The sequence below is a fragment of the Halichoerus grypus genome, chromosome 3 (genome assembly GCF_964656455.1).
Source record: "Halichoerus grypus chromosome 3, mHalGry1.hap1.1, whole genome shotgun sequence".
NCBI classification, from domain to species: Eukaryota; Metazoa; Chordata; class Mammalia; order Carnivora; family Phocidae; genus Halichoerus; species Halichoerus grypus.
This window is the reverse complement of record NC_135714.1, coordinates 44,420,578-44,438,387: the sequence shown is the minus strand read 5'-3', so window position 1 is coordinate 44,438,387 and position 17,810 is coordinate 44,420,578. Positions and strand designations below refer to the sequence as shown.

General features: G+C 38.9%; 1 protein-coding gene across 1 annotated transcript in view; it reads right to left on the bottom strand.

The window, feature by feature from the left end:
• Positions 1 to 3,513: 3,513 nt before the first annotated feature.
• The window catches only part of PAICS (phosphoribosylaminoimidazole carboxylase and phosphoribosylaminoimidazolesuccinocarboxamide synthase), a 51,912-nt gene continuing 37,615 nt past the window's right edge, over positions 3,514 to 17,810 (bottom strand). Inside the window, 3 exon segments of the mRNA XM_078068691.1 lie at positions 3,514 to 7,200; positions 15,646 to 15,804; positions 17,157 to 17,337. Coding sequence (XP_077924817.1) covers positions 7,034 to 7,200; positions 15,646 to 15,804; positions 17,157 to 17,337 — 507 coding nt within the window. The 3' untranslated portion in view covers positions 3,514 to 7,033.

The window sequence follows — 17,810 nt, the reverse complement described above, 5'->3', positions numbered from 1 at the left end:
GGAGAGTACTTCATAGAGGAATTGTATTTGAAAAGGATCTTGAAAGATGATTTAGGAGAACCTGGGGTTGGGTCTGAGTAAAATTCTAGCAGAGAAGCGAATATGAGGAAAGGCACAGAAGAAAAAAGAACAAGTGCAAAGCACTTTTGATGAAACCCTCTTGGCTGCACTGTGAGCTCCAGTTCAGGAACAGTCAGCAATAAGGCCAAAGGACGTGTAAGCGGTGAGAATGCCCAGGCTCAGTTCCTGGCTCTGCGACCCTAGATGTCTGACTGTGAGCAAGTTAGTTACCAGAGTCCCAGTTTTCCCGACTGTAAAATAGGGAAAATATTATTATTGTTCTGGGGATAACATAGACTTCATGCATCCTGGCATTTACTGGCACTCAATACAAAGACATAGGAGGTTGAGGGTTTTTGTAAGAGCTTAAATATCAAGATATGTTTGAAGGTCAGAACTGAGTACCTGTTGAGTGCTCTTAAAAAAGACAGGACATTTTATTGAACGCCTCTGCAGACCCAAATATTGTCAAAATCCTACTAACTCCTGCCATTTCCTCTCTTTCTCCCAGCATTCTATTCTTTTTATCCCTCAATATTTCTGTACCTAGTTCCAGATTTTAAAAATTACTTCTTTGACCTTGCAGACTAGACAACATTCCCCATTACTCTCTAATACAGCTCTGTACTTCTGAGCACTCATCGTTTGAAGCCTATCTCTTTATATGGACTATCATTTCCATGAGGTCAGGGACCATATTTACCCTTACTCACCGCAGTATCCCTAGGATCTAGTACACTGCCTGGCACATAGTTGGTACTCAACTTTTTAACATGAATTTTTGCTTATTTCTCCCCTAATCTGAGTTCCTTCAGGGTAGAAGGTATGTCCAACTCATAGTTGTGTCCAGTGGTGCCTGGTACATTTCATGTCTGGTCAATATAGTATAATGTAAAAACAGCACTACTGGTCTAGTGAACTCTGTCTCAATACAATCTCTGTGAATTAGTAAAAATCATGGAAAAGAGTTGTGAACTTTCATTGACTGTGGAACTGTCACAGATTTTAAGCTAATTATGCCTAGATTTCAGCAGGGCAAGGCAGTTCCAGATGACATCTGATATACCCAAAATTTTGTGTCAATTTTTCTGAGAAAAGTTTTTGTAGCTTTCATCGGATTCTCCAAAGGTGTTTTTATACAACAGCCCCACCCCACCCAAGGTTAAGAACCACAACCTTAGTGGTGATTCTGTTAACTTCTCATAAGACTGACTTTATAAAAGGATTCAGTTTTAGTTTCTGCATCAGTCTTGATCCCATATACTATGTAGCTTCCAAAAATTCCTCAGAATTCTGGTATGGATTCCTGTAGTTCTATTTCTTATGTCATTTTCATCAGGCTTTCTTGCAAACAGGATATAAGTATATGAATTTTTTCTGCCCTTTTTTTTATCTGCCATTTTTGAGACAAGTCTTCCAGAGTGGTCTTTTAAAGCATTTATCTGATGCTGCTCTTCTACCCTCAAGATGAATTCCAAAAGCCTATCATGTAACGTCCTTTATAGTTTGGCCTCTGCTTTCTATCTCCCCAACCCACATAGGTCTTTTGTTACTCACTCCCTAGTCCCCTTGCATGTTATACTCCTCTAACAGTTATATGTGGTTCCATGTTGCTGTACCTATGGGAATTTGCACATTTATTCATTCAACAAATATTTACTAAATGTTTCGTATGTGTTGGTGTCTGGCATTATACTGGTTGCTAGGGATACAATTAACAAAAAAAATAAGACAACCCAGTATACTCATGGAATATATTTTCTAGTTGGGAGATAGGCAATAAACAAATATATACTATGTTCAGTGGTAATAAATTCAATGAAAATTAAGGTAAGAGGGATTGAGAATAGAGTGCAAAGAGTATGTTCATTCACAATGTATACTTGTTCTTTAAATTCCTCCCTTCTTTGTGTACTCAGAATCCCTGATCATTTACTCCGTATTAAGACAATGTAGTGTTTTGAAATTGTCTGCCTCCAATACTGCAAGATTCATTGAGGGCAGAAATTGGATCTTGTTCATTGCTGCATCCCCAGGATCTTCTTACACATCACCGGTACTCAAAATCTTATTTTTTAGCACCATTTGTGGATTTAGCATTTGTGATTTCTGAGAAGCTTCCATGTATAGTTATCTTGTCGTTTTATCCACTCTGTGAAGCAGGCAGAAGAAATATTTAGTTGTACCTTACAAATGAGAACTGAAGCTCACAGTAATGTGCCTAAGGAAATCTTTTCATTTCCATTCTACTGCTATTTTCACTGTACCACAATGTTAGATGAACACCTCCATGCCAAGTAATTCAAGGTCATGGGGAATTAAATGCAAAAAGCACCATTAAAACATTTTCACTTGGCTTCCCAAGAACTGCTGGGCTGAAGATGAACTGTGGATAAGCCACAGTATGCTGATTCTCTGCCCCTTTTCCCTGTTTTTTATTTAAAGATTTCATTTATTTGAGAGAGAGAGCGAGAGAGGGAACACAAGCAGGGGGAGTGGGAGAGGGAGAAGCAGGCTTCCCGCTTGAGCAGAGAGCCCAATGCAGGGCTTGATCCCAGAATCCTGGGATCATGACCTGAGCTGAAGGCAGACGCTTAACGACTGAGCCACCTAGGTGCCCCCTTTTTCCCTGTTTAGAAATGAAATCAGCTGAAGGGAATATTAAAGTCAAGGTGATTTTCATGGCGAATCAATTCCACTCATACCATCTTCTACAGTCTGCCAAAGGGGATGTTATATAATGTATTCATGTGTCAGAATATACTTCACGTATGTTGACTCATTTAATTATAACAGGATGAGGGAGGGAGTATTATTAGTCTCATTTTACACTTGAAGTAGAGGCATAAAGAAAAGTAATTTACCAAAGGTCACATCATCCTTCACCTGGACTATAATATAGCTCCTTAACCAATCTCCTTGCTTGTCCACACAATAGCCAGAGAACTTTAAAAACATGTTAAATATGTCACGTCATGACCCTGCTCAAACTTTCCAGTGGTTTTCCTTTCGTACTTTAGCATGGCCTGTAGGTCCTAAGTGATCTAGTCTTTGCTTACATCATCTTCCATTCTTACCTTTGCTCACCAGAGCTCCAGCAATAGTGGCATGTTTGCAGGTCCTCAAAAAGGCAGAGCTGTTTTACTTCCTGCCCCTAGTCTGGGTACTTCCCCACATTTTTGTATGGCTTGCTCTTTTTACATCATTGCTCTGCTCTTTGCAAAAACCTTCCTCTTATCCCCAGCACTGTCCTACCACCTTGGTTATTCTTCATATGCACTTATACTTCCCTAACTCTACCTAAGACATCTTTTATGGTTTGTTATCCCCAATAAGATTTTTGTGACAGTGGGAGCCTTGTTTCTGTTTAGTGCTGCTTTCCTAGGGCCTAGAATAAAACCAGGCAAAGCATTTTATTTCATGAGTAGATGAATGAATAAAGCTTCACACAACTTATCTTTGTTTTTTATTTGACTACAGTGTTTACATTTCAATGAAGGCTTTAAAGCAACAGCCATTGTAAGCATGCCTTTATGATACAAAGTTAAGTACTGTATTACTTGGACAAATTTTTCTTCCTCTTTTTATGTTCACCTACAAGCCCAAAGAAAGTATAATCACCCAAAGATGGCAAACTAGGTAGGTTTGTATAAGGTAATGTAACAGTTAAAATACTTTCAAACAAGTATTTTCTCTAGTATTAATGAAACGACCCTACTGAGGATATACATACTCTAAAAAACTAATAGTGAAAACTAACAGTGAAAATGATAACGACCATTGAAATGGTCAGTCCTATCTACTAGTCTAAATCAGTGTTTGAAATTTCTCATGTACTGCACCAAAGCAGGTGGAATTTTTGCAGGTTGAGATAGAAAAGCTGAAATTGCAGCCAATGACTATTCAGAGGCCACAAAACCAAAGTTTAAAGGTGTTAAAATCATATCTTTTTAATTGTTCTTGTGGACTAACATAAGAGAATGAAGCAGTACATAATTTTTACAATTCTCCCATCTCTAGCAGACCGCTAGGCATGGCACATCAAAGCAAAAGGCAACGTGAAGAAATAAAGTGTAAGATTATATTTTCTCCTCTACTGCAGCTTCCAATCCAACAAAGAAGTACGCGGCATAGCACATCAAAGCAAAAGGCAACGTGAGGAAATAAAGTGTAAGATTATATTTTCTCCTCTCCTGCAGCTTCCAATCCAACAAAGAAAAAGGGATTTGGGAAGGTTTCATGGAGAGAGTGAAGATGAAGCTCTAGTAACAGATTTTAATGACAATAGATTTTAATAATTCATTCTAAGAACTAAAAGTACATTGAATGGATAAAGATGTGGTATGTATATACAATGGAGTATTACTCAGCCATCAAAAGAATGAATTCTTGCCGTTTGTAACAACATGGAGCTAGAGTGTATTATGCTAAGCAAAATCAGTCAGAGAAAGACAAATACCGTATGATTTCACTCATGTGGAATTTAAGAAACAAAACAGATGAACATATGGAGGGGTGGGAAGAGGGAAACAAACCATAAAAGACTCTTAAATGATAGAGAAAAAAACAGGATTGATGGAGGGATGTGGGTGGGGGATGGGCTAGATGGGTGATGGGTATTAAGGAGGGCACTTGTTATGATGTGCACTGGGTGTTGTATTTAAGTAATGAATCACTGAATTCTACTCCTGAAACCAATATTGCATTGTATGTGAACTAACTAGAATTTAAATTAAAACTAAAAAACTTAAAAAAGGAAAAAGAAAAAAAAAAGTACAGATAAGTGAAAGTCAAAAATTATGAGGAAAGCAAGGTCCCTTGATGGGTTGCATCAATTATTCTTAAACTACAAACCATGACAGGCTTCAAGAGAATGCAAAAACCAATGGAATCTGTTGGTAAATTTTGTGTGCAATTCTCTAGGGAGAGAGTCAAGGGCATTCATATTTTCAAAGGAGTCTATGTTGCAAAAGAGATGTTAACAGTTTATGTTGTCAGTCCTTGGACAACTTCAAAATGTTGAGAATGAAGACCTTCTAGATCAGTCCAATAATGTAGAATTTGACCCCCACTTGAGGCTTTTGAACAGAGAATGGGTAAACCGGGTAAATTCAGAACTCTAATAAATGAGATGTGAAAATGTAAGAGAAATATTAAGGATGAACTAACACTTCTGATTTGGGACACAGAGTACAGCCAGTTAATAGGCTGGATGGCAGATGAAATAAGTTTGGAGCATTCAGAGAGGAATGTATAGTTCAAACTACAAGTCTACAAACAGAGCTAAGAGTCAGTAATGCTAGTTTTAGCTGAAGGAGTTACTCCAATGATTACTTGTAAGTAATGGAGAGACTCAATAGAATAAACATCAATACTTAAAGGGAAAGAAGAATATAAGAAAAACATCAGGATTGAGGTTGGAATATCTTAGTGTCTAGTCAAAGAAAGGAATGGTGAGGACAATCATACCCTGCCCCATGAGATGAGGTGAAAGAAGTGATAAGAGATGCTAGCTTGTGATAAGAGATGCTAGCTTGTTAACAGTTCAGAGGGAGGTGAAAAGGTATAGACAGTGTAAGCCAGTGGCAAAGATCTTACCAAGATTTCATCTGTAGCAGAGATTTTTTTTCCTCACACACAGTGTGGGTTTTGTTTTTTTAAGATTTTATTTGTCAAGAGAGAGAGAGAGCGAGAGAGAGCGAGCACAAGCAGGGGGAACAGCAGGCAGAAGGAGAGAAGCAGGCTCCCCGCTAAGCGAGGAGTCTGATGCAGGACTCAATCCCAGGACCCTGGGATCATGACCTGAGCTGAAGGCAGACACTTAACTGATTGAGCCACCCAGACATCCCTGTAGCAGAGACTCTTAACATTTTAATCCTTTGGATAAAAACGATGATTGCCCCCTTTCCATAAAAGTGAACACATACATAAAATTCTACATGGAAGTTTAAGGGGTTCATAGACATTCAGATTAAAGTTTAGTGATCTATAAAAAAAGTCCTCAGGTCTGCGTAATGTAACAGTGATTTCCAAACATGGTTTATAGATTGATGATGAACTATAACACCTCTCAGTAACAACTGCTCCTTTAGAGGTGAATCTTACTGGGTACCCTGCCCAGACTTCTATTGTTATAAGAAAGAAACTAGTATGGTTATCAACTAGGAGATTCCAATTTCAGAAAATCATGGTAGGCTGAGGATTCTTAGTTTGGCTAAAACATGTATTATCAGAATTAAAAGAATTTTATGATCCACAGAGGCACCCATTATAACTAAGTAAGATTAACTAAATCTTTCATTTGGAATGACAAAGGTGACTCTACTTTTTTTTTTTTCCATGGGAAATTGCCCTGACATCCATCAGAGAAGTTCTCAGAAAAGTCCCCTTTCTATGGCTTCCACAGTATCCCTTCATCTTATTTCATGTGTCTTCCCTACCCCCAACACCAATCTCAACTATAAACAAATAAAAGCAAAACAAAACAGCATCTTGGTCTACAGCTGGGGATAAATACACATCTATTTTGAGATACTGACTGTAAATAAAACACCACACCCTTAGGATTTTGTAAAGATCATAATATAAAAGAGGATTATATTGCTCTTGGCACTCTAAGATACAAGCATTTTAACTTTTCAAAACTTATGGGTTGAGATACAGAAAGTCAAGTAGTAACTGTAGAGCTGTATAACAAAACATTATTAGTATTTAAGAAATATATTTGATTGTTCTCTAATTGGGACCATATAGTAGCTAAGAGATTTTAAAAGTGTCCTTATACTAATTTCACTTCCTCTAAAGAAATGTTAGTATCTCCAGAGTCTACTGATCCATGAATCTAGAGAAGCATTTATTCACTAGTAAATTTTATTGTTTTCTTTGATTGATTTAAAAACTTTTCATCTTGATTTTTTTCTGGAACTAAACAAGAAATGTAGTTTTTCTCAAAAAAAAAAAAAGCAATGATGTTTTATAAATTGCCCTCTCGGATTTTCTTGTCAGCCTGCTTCAAGGAAATCCATGTGTTCAATACACTTGCTCGCAGTTTAGCCCATACCAAATGGTTGTTTAATCCAAATATCTGAGCAGCAAACTGAGCTGATCCTTCTGGAGAAAGTATGGTTGAACAGCCAAGACCTATTGGTTCAAAAGGAAAAGACAATATTAAGCTGTCAATTAATAATGAAAAGAGCACTTAGTAAACTTTTTTTTTTAAAGTAATCTCTACACCCAACATGGGGCTCAAACTCACGACCCCGAGATCAAGAGTCACGTGCTCTACGAACTGAGCCAGCCAGGGGCCCCTAGTAAACTACTGTATACTCAGAAAAGTCCTGTTATTCACAAACAATAAAAAGCTACTGTATCATCCTTGTCTAAAGTAGAATCTGCAGAAGGAGTTCCATCTCTACAACTGGAGTGATAAAGTGATTATTAAGAGGATAAGTAATATACCACGAACAGGTATTTTATATACATCTATCACTTTTTTTTTTAGATTTTATTTATTTATTTGACAGAGAGAGAGCACACATAGAGCAAGGGAAGTAGCAGGCAGAGGGAGAGGGAGAAGCAGGTTCGCCAAGCAGGGAGCTCAAGTAAGGCCCGATTCTAGGACCCTGGGATCATGACCCAAGCCCAACAACTGAGCCACCCAGGCACCCCTATCTATCACTTTTTTCACTGAAGCCATCTGCAAAGAAATTCACCTTTTTCGAAGTTCTTTTCACATAGAGTAAATCTTTAAATCACTGATGAAAGGCAATAGAAATACAACAAGGATCAAGTGGACAGAAGCACCTGTTCTTGGATAAATTTGAGGTATGCACATTTTTTTGACAATTTCCTAGCTGCTACTTTTGTCTTTGCACTTGAACTATTCTAACATCTTTAAGCAGTAAAAAAGCTAAAACCAAAGAATAATTTTATGAAGTACCAGGTTCTAAGTAAATTCAGTATTAATAAGATCTAAGAAAGTAACCTCCTTGGGGGCCACATGTTTACTCAGGCAGACTTTCTATTATGGGGTGGTACTATTATGTCTGTGTCGCTCGAGTGAAATACTAACTAGCTTACAGATGCAAAAGCTCCATTTCCCCAATATTCTTGGAATTCATCAGGCTCTTTGACTCCTGCTACTTTCAATAAGAATCAAGTATAAATCACAAGGCAAATTTATTTTAGTTTGTATTAATAAATCAATTTATGCAGCTCCATCACTTACTATGTGATATTGGTCAAGGTACTTAATGTTAACTTTAGTGTCCTTATCTATTAAGATGTGAGTATTCAACAAGTTAATATATATAAAGTGCTTGGAGCAGTGCCTGGTGCATAGTAAGTACTCAATGAATGTCAACTGTTAGGAGTAGTAGTATTCTAGGTACAGGGTTCTACTCTAGTAACTGAAATACCTGTGCCTATACTGCTCAGGACTCCCTTTCTAACATCAGGAAAGCTTAATTAGCAAAAAATTAGGTTATCTAGTGAGCATGCCATAAGAGAAAGAGAAGTAGTTTTCAGGATTTTACAAAGGCCACTGTAAAACTTTTCCTGAAAAGATTATCCCCAACTCTAGCGATCAGAATGTACAGATCTTCCAGATTCCCTCTCTCTCCTTGGATAGTACTAGAAAAAAACTGCCAAATTTTTGCTCATCACATTCTCCCTTTTCTAAACTCCACTGATAATACCTATACTATTCCTCTGGCGTAAACTGAGTTATACTTTCATTTATAGCCATAGTAAATGTTTAACTAGAGAAGTTGACACAATCAGATGTCCAGCTAAAGATCTAGTTAAACATGGATTAATCAAAGGTGTATCCCTTAAACTGTATAAAGATAGCATTAAGTAGCTGAATGCTATATTAAAAAGTTTGTTCAATATGGTTACTGACTATAAATCAAATATGCTCAGCTGTAAAAAATATTTTAATTAATGATATCCTATTTTTTTCTATACTTGAAGAAAGATACCTGCCAAAGCTTTAAAAAAAAAAAAAAACAGCAGTAAAGGGAATAAAGAGAACAGTCACAAACATAAGAACAAAGAGATAACAGCGATAACTTTTTGTTAGCTGAAAAGGAAATGGAGTGGTAACTAAGGTAGACCTAGAAAATTTTATCCTAAACTGGAAGCAGGGAAAGATGAGAAGCAATGTGACCAACGTTAAAAAACCCATGCAAAGATTGGGGAATTAGTGGCACCTGATACCCTTGAAGGGAGAGGTGGGGGTGAAAATGGGGCTAAACAAAAAAGAGGACTGGCTTAAAGTCAAGAAGCAGTTAGGCCATCAGATCTCCTGCACCACTCTATGTACCTGAGCAACTGGCCCTTCTGCACTGTAGCAGAGTCATAAATTCTTGTGAAGGTAAAACAGATTGTTAGTCCAGACTTCTGTGGACCAGAGGGTACAAGGCATAGCTGAGACAGGAATGCCACAGTGAAAAAAGGGGGTTAAGTTTACACATGTATTAAGATCACCAGATTCCAGAATGCTGGCAGTCAGGTTTATTCCTCCAGGTAGGAGACTGAGACTAGATTGAAAAACTCAATAGAAGGGTTGGAGAAATATTCCAGAGAGTATAGCAATAAGAGAAAGAAAAAATAGAAACCAGAAAGTTCCAAATTTAAATAGTAAATCCAAAAATGAGAAAAGAAAGAAAATGGAGGGAGAAGGAAAGTATTAAGTAATTGAAGAAAATTTCCCAGGACTAAAGAATCAGAGTTCCAGATTTAAAGAGTCCACTGAAAGCCCAAGATGAAAATAATCATCAAGACACATCTTTGCGAAATTTAAGAAAAATGGATAGAAAAAGATCCTAAAAGTTTCCAGAAAAAAAACAATTCACAAATGACCTAGAATCAGAATGGTAAAAAGGCACTGGAGTTTTCAGTAACTCTGGAAGATAGAAGACAATGGAGTAATGCCTTCAAAAGGCATTTCTGAAGGAAAATAATTTTCAATCTAGAATTCCATTCCTAAATTATTGATTGTGAGGCTATGATGGAAACATTTCAGATATATGAGGTCTCAAAAAGTTTACCATCTGTACCCCTCCCTCAGGAAGTTCACTACGAATGCTCTCCAACAAATTAAGGAGTAAACAAAGAAAGGGGAAGACATGGGACCTAGGTAACAGGGCAAAATGCATGTCAGGATGATGGTAAAGAGAAATCCTAAGATAATGACAGTACAGTAGGCCTAGAGAGAAGCCAGTCCATAGTGGAAGGCTCAAGTACTTAACATATTTGACACATAACACGAGCAGATTTACAATAAAATAAAAAAAATTGGCATTTACAAGCAATCAACTCTTACTGAAACAATATGGACTCTCAGGACTGGTAGATCAGATCATTATCTTGGACTGTGATGAGCTTACCACAATATTGTTATTCTATGAGATTCTGTTCAGCCAATTGATAAAATTTCCTTGTACGTTATTTATTCTGGTCCCTAATTTATAGAGATAAAATTTCATTTCCTTTACAATAGTAACATAATCACATTTACTTTAAAAAAACTCAAAACCGGGGGGAGGAGCAAGATGGCGGAGGAGTAGGAGACCTAAATTTTGTCTAGTCCCAGGAATTCAGCTAGATAGTTATCAAACCATTCAGAACACCTATAAACTCAACAGGAGATGGAAGAAAAGAATAGCAGAAACTCTCTGAACAGAAAAGCAACCACTTTCTGGAAGGTAGGACGTGAGGAGAAGTGAATCTGAGGCAATATATGGGAAGATAGACGGGGGTGGGGAGCCTCCTCAGCCAGCTACCGGCAAGTGATAGAGCAGCGGAGCACAAAGTCGAAACTTTTAGAAGTCGGCTCTGCTGAGGGACGTTGCTCCAGTGGCTCAGGGGGGGTGGAACCCTCACTGGGACAGTGTGGTCTCAGGACCCTTGGGGTCACAGAAAGATGGGGGTGCCTGAGTGCGGCAGAGCTCCCAGGTATCGGAGCGGGGAAACCTGCTGCAAAGAGGGAGCCGAGGAGCGGGCTCTCAGCTCAGGGCTGCCATAAACTGTGATCTGCGGCACAGTTGGGCCACTGTTCTTCTAGCAGGGACCCAACAAGCGGCAGATCTGGGGAGACTCCCCTTCCTCCTCTGGGAGGAGCGGCATGGGAGCGTACCGTAGGGATCTGCTGGACTTGGAGACTCCACACGGGGTCGGGTGCCAGAGAGAGAAATGCTCGGTCACAGGCCAGGTGAGCACGGAGTGGGCATGGGAGACGGGGGAGATGGGAGTGATTGACTGCTTTTCTCTGGGGGCTCACTGAGGAGTGGGGCCCCAAGCTCTCCGCTCCTCTGGGACCAGAGACTGGGAGGCTGCCATTTTCACCCTCATCCTCCAAAGCCATAGGGAAAGCTTTCAGGGAACAAAAGCTCCTGAGAGCAAACCCGAGCAGATGACTTAGCCCGGCCCCCTGCAAGGGCAGGGCAATTCCGCCTCCGGCAAAGACATTTGGGAACCACGGCAACAGGCTGCTCCCCCATAAGATCAGCAAGAACAGCCCACCAAGACCAAGTTTACCGATCAATAAGAACGGCAAAACAACAGTGCTAGGGGAATACCGCACATAGAATTCATAGTTTTCCCATGATGTTTAGTCTTTCAAAGTTAATTTTTTAAATTTTCTTTATTTTTTTCTTTTTCTATTTTTTTAGTTGAATTTTTCTTCTTTCCTTTTTCAACCAACATCTTGTCAATTCCTTTTTTAAAAATCTTTTAAAAATTTTTCATTTTTACAGTAATATTCTAGCTCTTCATTGTACTTAACCTTATTTTATATATATATTTTTTTCTTTTGTTAAAATTTTGGGATACAGTTTCTTCTAACGGACCAAAATATACCCTAAATCTAGGGTATGACATTGTCCTAGCCTCCTGCCTATTCACATTCTTTTTTTTTTTTAAAAGATTTTATTTATTTATTTGACAGAGAGAGAGACAGTGAGAGAGGGAACACAAGCAGAGGGAGTGGGAGAGGGAGAAGCAGGCTTCCCGCCGAGCAGGGAGCCTGATGCAGGGCTCGATCCCAGGACCCCGGGATCATCACCTGAGCTGAAGGCAGACGCTTAATGACTGAGCCACCCAGGCGCCCCTCACATTCCTTTAAAAAAAATTTTTTTTCATTCTTTTTTCAACCAACTTATCAATTCCTTTTTAAAAATCTTTTTAAATTTTCATCTTTACAGTCATATTCCATCCCTTCATCATATTTACCCTTATTTATTTATTTTATTTATTTATTTGACAGAGACACAGCGAGAAAGGGAACACAAGCGGGGGGGTGGGAGAGGGAGAAGCAGGCTTCCCGCCAAGCAGGGAGCCCAATGCAGGGCTCGATCCCAGGACCCCGGGATCATGACCTGCGCTGAAGGCAGACGCTTAATGACTAAGCCACCCAGGCGCCCCTACCCTTATTTTTGTATATATGTAAGATTTTCTTTCTTTAAAATTTTGGGAGGCAGTTTCTTCTAACAGACCAAAATACACCCAAAATCTAGTGTGTGGCTGTTATATTCACCAGCCTGATCATATTCTTTCTTTTCTTTTTTTTTTTGTTCCCTTTCTTTTCCCCCTGGTTTCGGGTCTCTTCTGATTTGTTTAGTGTATATTTTTCTAGGGTTGTTGTTACCCATTTAGCATTTTGTTTTCTCATTCATCTATTCTCCTCTGGACAAAATGACAAGATGGAAAAACTCATCTCAAAAAAAAGAACAAGAGGCAGTACCAACTGCCAGGGACCTAATCAATACAGATATTAGTAAAATGTCGGAACTAGAGTTCAGAATGACGATTATAAAGATACTAGCTGGGCTTGAAAAAAGTATAGAAGATACTAGAGAATCCCTTTCTGGAGAACCAAAATAAAATCTAGCCAAGTCGAAATCAAAAAGGCTATTAATGAGGTGCAATAAAAAATGGAGGCTCTAACTGCTAGGATAAATGAGGCAAAAGAGAGAATTAGTGATAAAGAAGACCAATGACGGAAAATAAAGAAGCTGAGAAAAAGAGAGATAAACAACTACTAGATCACGAGGGGAGAATTCGAGAAATAAGTGATACCATAAAGCGAAACAACATTTGAATAATTGGGATCCCAGAAGAAGAAGAAAGAGAGAGAGGGGCAGAAGGTATAGTGGAGCAAATTACAGGAGAGAACTTCCCTAATTTGGGGAAGGAAACAGGCATCAAAATCCAGGAGGCACAGAGAACTGCCCTCAAAATCAATAAAAATAGGTCAACACCCCGACATCTCATAGTAAAACAAGTCTCAGAGACAAACAGAAAATCCTGAAAGCAGCTCGGGACAAGAGGTCTGTAACCTACAATGGTAGAAACATTAGATTGGCAGCAGACCTATCCACAGAGACGTGGCAGGCCAGAAAGGACTGGCATGATATATTCAGAGCACTAAATGAGAAAAATATGCAGCCAAGAATACTATATCCAGCCAGGCTGTCACTGAAAATAGAAGGAGAGATAAAAAGCTTCCAGGACAAACAAAAACTAAAAGCATTTGCAAACACCAAACCAGCCCAATAAGAAATATTGAAAGGGGTCCTCTAAGCAAAGAGAAAGCCGAAAAGTAACATAGACCAGAAAGCAACAGAGACAATATACAGTAACAGTCACCTTACAGGCAATACAGTGGCACTAAATTCATATCTTTCAATAGTTACCCTGAATGTAAATGGACTAAATGCCCCAATCAAAAGACACAGGGTATCAAATTGGATAAAAAAGCAAGACCCATCGATATGCTGTCTGCAAGAGACCCTTTAGACACAAAAGACACCTCAAGATTTAAAGTGAGGGGGGGAAAACCATTTACCATGCTAACGGACATCAAAAGAAAGCTGGGGTGGCAATCCTTTTATCAAATTAGATTTTATTTTATTTATTTATTTTTTTTTAAAGATTTTATTTATTTATTTGAGAGAGAGAGAATGAGAGAGACAGCACATGAGAGGGGGGAGGGTCAGAGGGAGAAGCAGACTCCCTGCCGAGCAGGGAGCCCGATGTGGGACTCAATCCAGGGACTCCAGGACCATGACCTGAGCTGAAGGCAGTCGCTTAACCAACTGAGCCACCCAGGCGCCCCCGAAACAAGACAAAACCAGAGGGGGAGACAAACCGTAAGAGACTCTTAATCATAGGAAACAAACTGAGGGTTGCTGGAGTGGAGGGTGGTGGGAGGGATGGGGTGGCTGGGTGATGGACATTTGGGAGGGTATGTACTATGGTGAGTGCTGTAAATTGTATAAGACTGATGAATCACAGACCTGTACCCCTGAACCAAATAATACATTATATGTTAATAAAGAAATAAAAAAAAATTTTTTTAAAAACTTCAAAACCATGAATGATGTATTCTTGGGGGGGGGAACCCAAATCTGGATTTGATCTAGCTACAGATCTCACCACCAGTTTATAAAAAATATAGGAAGAGCATGTTAAACATCATCCAGAAATATAATCAGCCAAATCCAAAATATGGACAGTTCTATAGGATAAATGAAAGTGAATAAAGAAGGATTAAAAGAGACTTAGGAGAGACAGCAATTAAATGCAATATAAGGACTGTGTTAGATCCTGATTTGAGCAAACCAACTGTAAAAACAAATGAGATGATCAGGAAAGCTTGAACACTAACTGAAAATTAGATGATTTTAAGAAATTACCCATTAATTTTTCTTAAGCGTGATTATGGTATCCTATGATTTTTTTAAAAAACGATTTTATTTATTTATTTGAGAGCATGAGTGACGGGGAGGGGAAGTCAGTGGGGGGAACAGCAGAGGGAAAGGGAGAAGCAGGCTCCCCGCTGAGCCGGGAGCCTGATGTGGGGTTTAATCCCAGGACCCCGGGATCATGACCTGAGCCGAAGGCAGATGCTTAACTGACTGAGCCACCCAGGCGCCACCATGATTGTGATTTAAAAACTAGAGTTCTGGCATGCCTGGGTGGCTCAGTCGGTTAAGCATCTGCCTTGGGCTCAGGTCATGATCCTGGGGTCCTGGGATCAAGGCCCACATCAGGCTCCCCGCTTAGCGGGGAGCCTGCTTCTCCCTCTTGCCTGCTCTGCCTGCCGTTCCCCCTGCTTATGCTCTCTCTCTCTCGACAAATAAAATCTTAAAAAATAGAATAAAATAATAAAAACTAGAGTTCTTATTGTTTAGAGAAGCATATTTAAGTATAAAATGCTATGTTTGCTTGAAAATAATCCAGCAGAAAGGGCTACAGATGTAATAAGATATTAAATGTTAAAGTTGAATAATGGGTACATGAGATTTCATGTTATTCTCTCTACTATTGTGCATGTTTGAAATTTTTCAATAAACAATTTTTTTTTTTTTGGAGAAAGCCAGCCCAAGTAGGGGGGAGGGGCAAAAGGAGAGGGAGAGAGAGAGAATCTCAAGCAGGCTCTCTTCACGGAGCCCGACATGGAGCTTGATCTCACAACCCTGAGATTATCACTTGAGCCGAAATCAAGAGTGAGATGTTTAACTGACTGAGCCACCCATGTGCCCCTTTAATAAACAACTTTTTAAAATTCATGTATCTTACCACTGGGTAGTCGAAGAGAAGACCACACATCCTGAGCTCCCCAGTCTGGAGTGAGTGGAGGGCAGCTGATAACTGGGTATGCAGTGTTACCAGACATCACTGGTCCTAAACCATTGCTTCTGCCTGCCACTGCCACAAATACAGTAGGAATGCCATCCCCTAGGGAAATTACACATTTGTAATTGAATTGGAAAAGAGATTTTAAGATAGGTTAAAACAAAATGCCTATGTGTCTTAACTCCTTCAGTTCCTTTATTTGCAGTCTCCAGAAAAAGCATAAATAAGACACTATTATTACATATATATTCAATATATACTGCACTTCACCACCTATTATATCTCAAGTAACAAAGTAGCAAGAATAAGTTTGGCCATCTTTGAGATCGATAGTATAAAAAGGGTACCAGAGTATTAGTGAGGGAATGGCTCAAAGGCCCTTCTACTATGGCTGCTTAGGCTCACTGAAACAAAGAATGACACCACCTGAACCAGTGTCTGTCCTCGGTTCCTTCAAACAACGGTATAGGAAGACCTTGTTAATGGAGACTAGAGGTTCAGGGGCACAGTATGAATGAAGGAAGGCAAATTCAACAATATAGTACCCAAATATTTATTACCCTTCAATATATTTTCCAACATATCTCTTAAATATTTCATTCTTCGATAAATTTTTAAATTATTCCTTTGTTTTCTTACCACAGACTCCTATCCTGGAATCCAAAAGTTTATGTATTTGCACTTTTCTGGAGAAAGAGTTCAGGCTTTCGTAAGTTTAACAAAGAGGTCTAGGAACTTATTCCAGTTCCCTGCCCCCTCCTCCTATCCCTGGCCCAAACCTTAATAACTATGCTCCTATAACAACTACCTTTAGGAAGAAAATTCAGATCAACATTTTTCCCAGTTGAGAAACATTTGGTTATGTCTCCAGGACTCCATTATTTTAGATCAATACTATCCCATCAAGACATTTCTTTTATATACTATATTCTAAAATTATTCCTTAATTTCACATTCAAATACCTCCTAGGAAAGGCTGACCACTAACAATACTCAAAGAATCTGCTGCTTCAACCTCAGGCCTCCCAAAATTGATGTGGGGCCTATCTTCTGTTGGAGCATATTAGAAACAATACTTCAGGGGCTTCTTATTAGGTAAAAACTCATTCTAGTCTTTATTTTCCTTCCATGTTTCACTTTCTTTTGGGGGGTGGGGGCCTTTACTCTTATTTATTTTTAACATTTTTAAAAAAACTTGAATGCTGTTGACACACAATGTTGCATTATTTTCAAGTGTACCCATGTTGCATTTTCAATTCTTTTTCCCCCGAGCCATTCTTTTATAAGTGCCTAGAGCATCTCATACTCTTTGGGAGTATAATGAAAGCCTAGATTATCACATTTTCCCCCTTGGAAATGTGGCAAATTCTTTTTCAGCATTATTAGTCCAAACATAAAATTTTTTGGCAAAATCAGGAGAATTTCCTGAAATGCTCTAGTTATGTGACATTTACCTTCATACTCTGCTTTAATCCTCAGAGTTTCATCTGGTCCTTTATGGGCAGATGTTACCCGAAGTTCACATGGAATGCCAAAATTTCCACAAGCCTTCTTGATTTTTTCACAGTGACTGAAATCAGAAGTTGAGCCCATCAATACTACAACTCTGCACTGACTTTCTGATTTCAGAAGCAACTGGAAAAGAAAAACATGGATATGAAAAGAAAATGGCAAAAACTGGATAAATACAGAATTGAGTATCATAAGAATAATCAGTTTACAAAGCTATAGCAGAGTAAAATTACAACTGGACAGAATATTTTCTTTCTTTTTTTTTTTTTTTTTTTTTTAAAGTTGTTGTTGTTTTTTTTTTTTTTTAAGATTTTACTTATTTATTTGAGAGAGAGAGAATGAGAGAGAGCAAGCACATGAGAGGGGGGAGGGTCAGAGGGAGAAGCAGACTCCCCGCCGAGCAGGGAGCCCGATGCGGGACTCGATCCAGGGACTCCAGGATCATGACCTGAGCCGAAGGCAGTCGCTTAACCAACTGAGCCACCCAGGCGCCCCAGAATATTTTCTTTCTTAATAGACCAAATTCAAGACAGAGACAAACAGGACAAAATGTAATTTATTTTTCAAAATAACCTCTGTATATAAAGAAAAGTGGT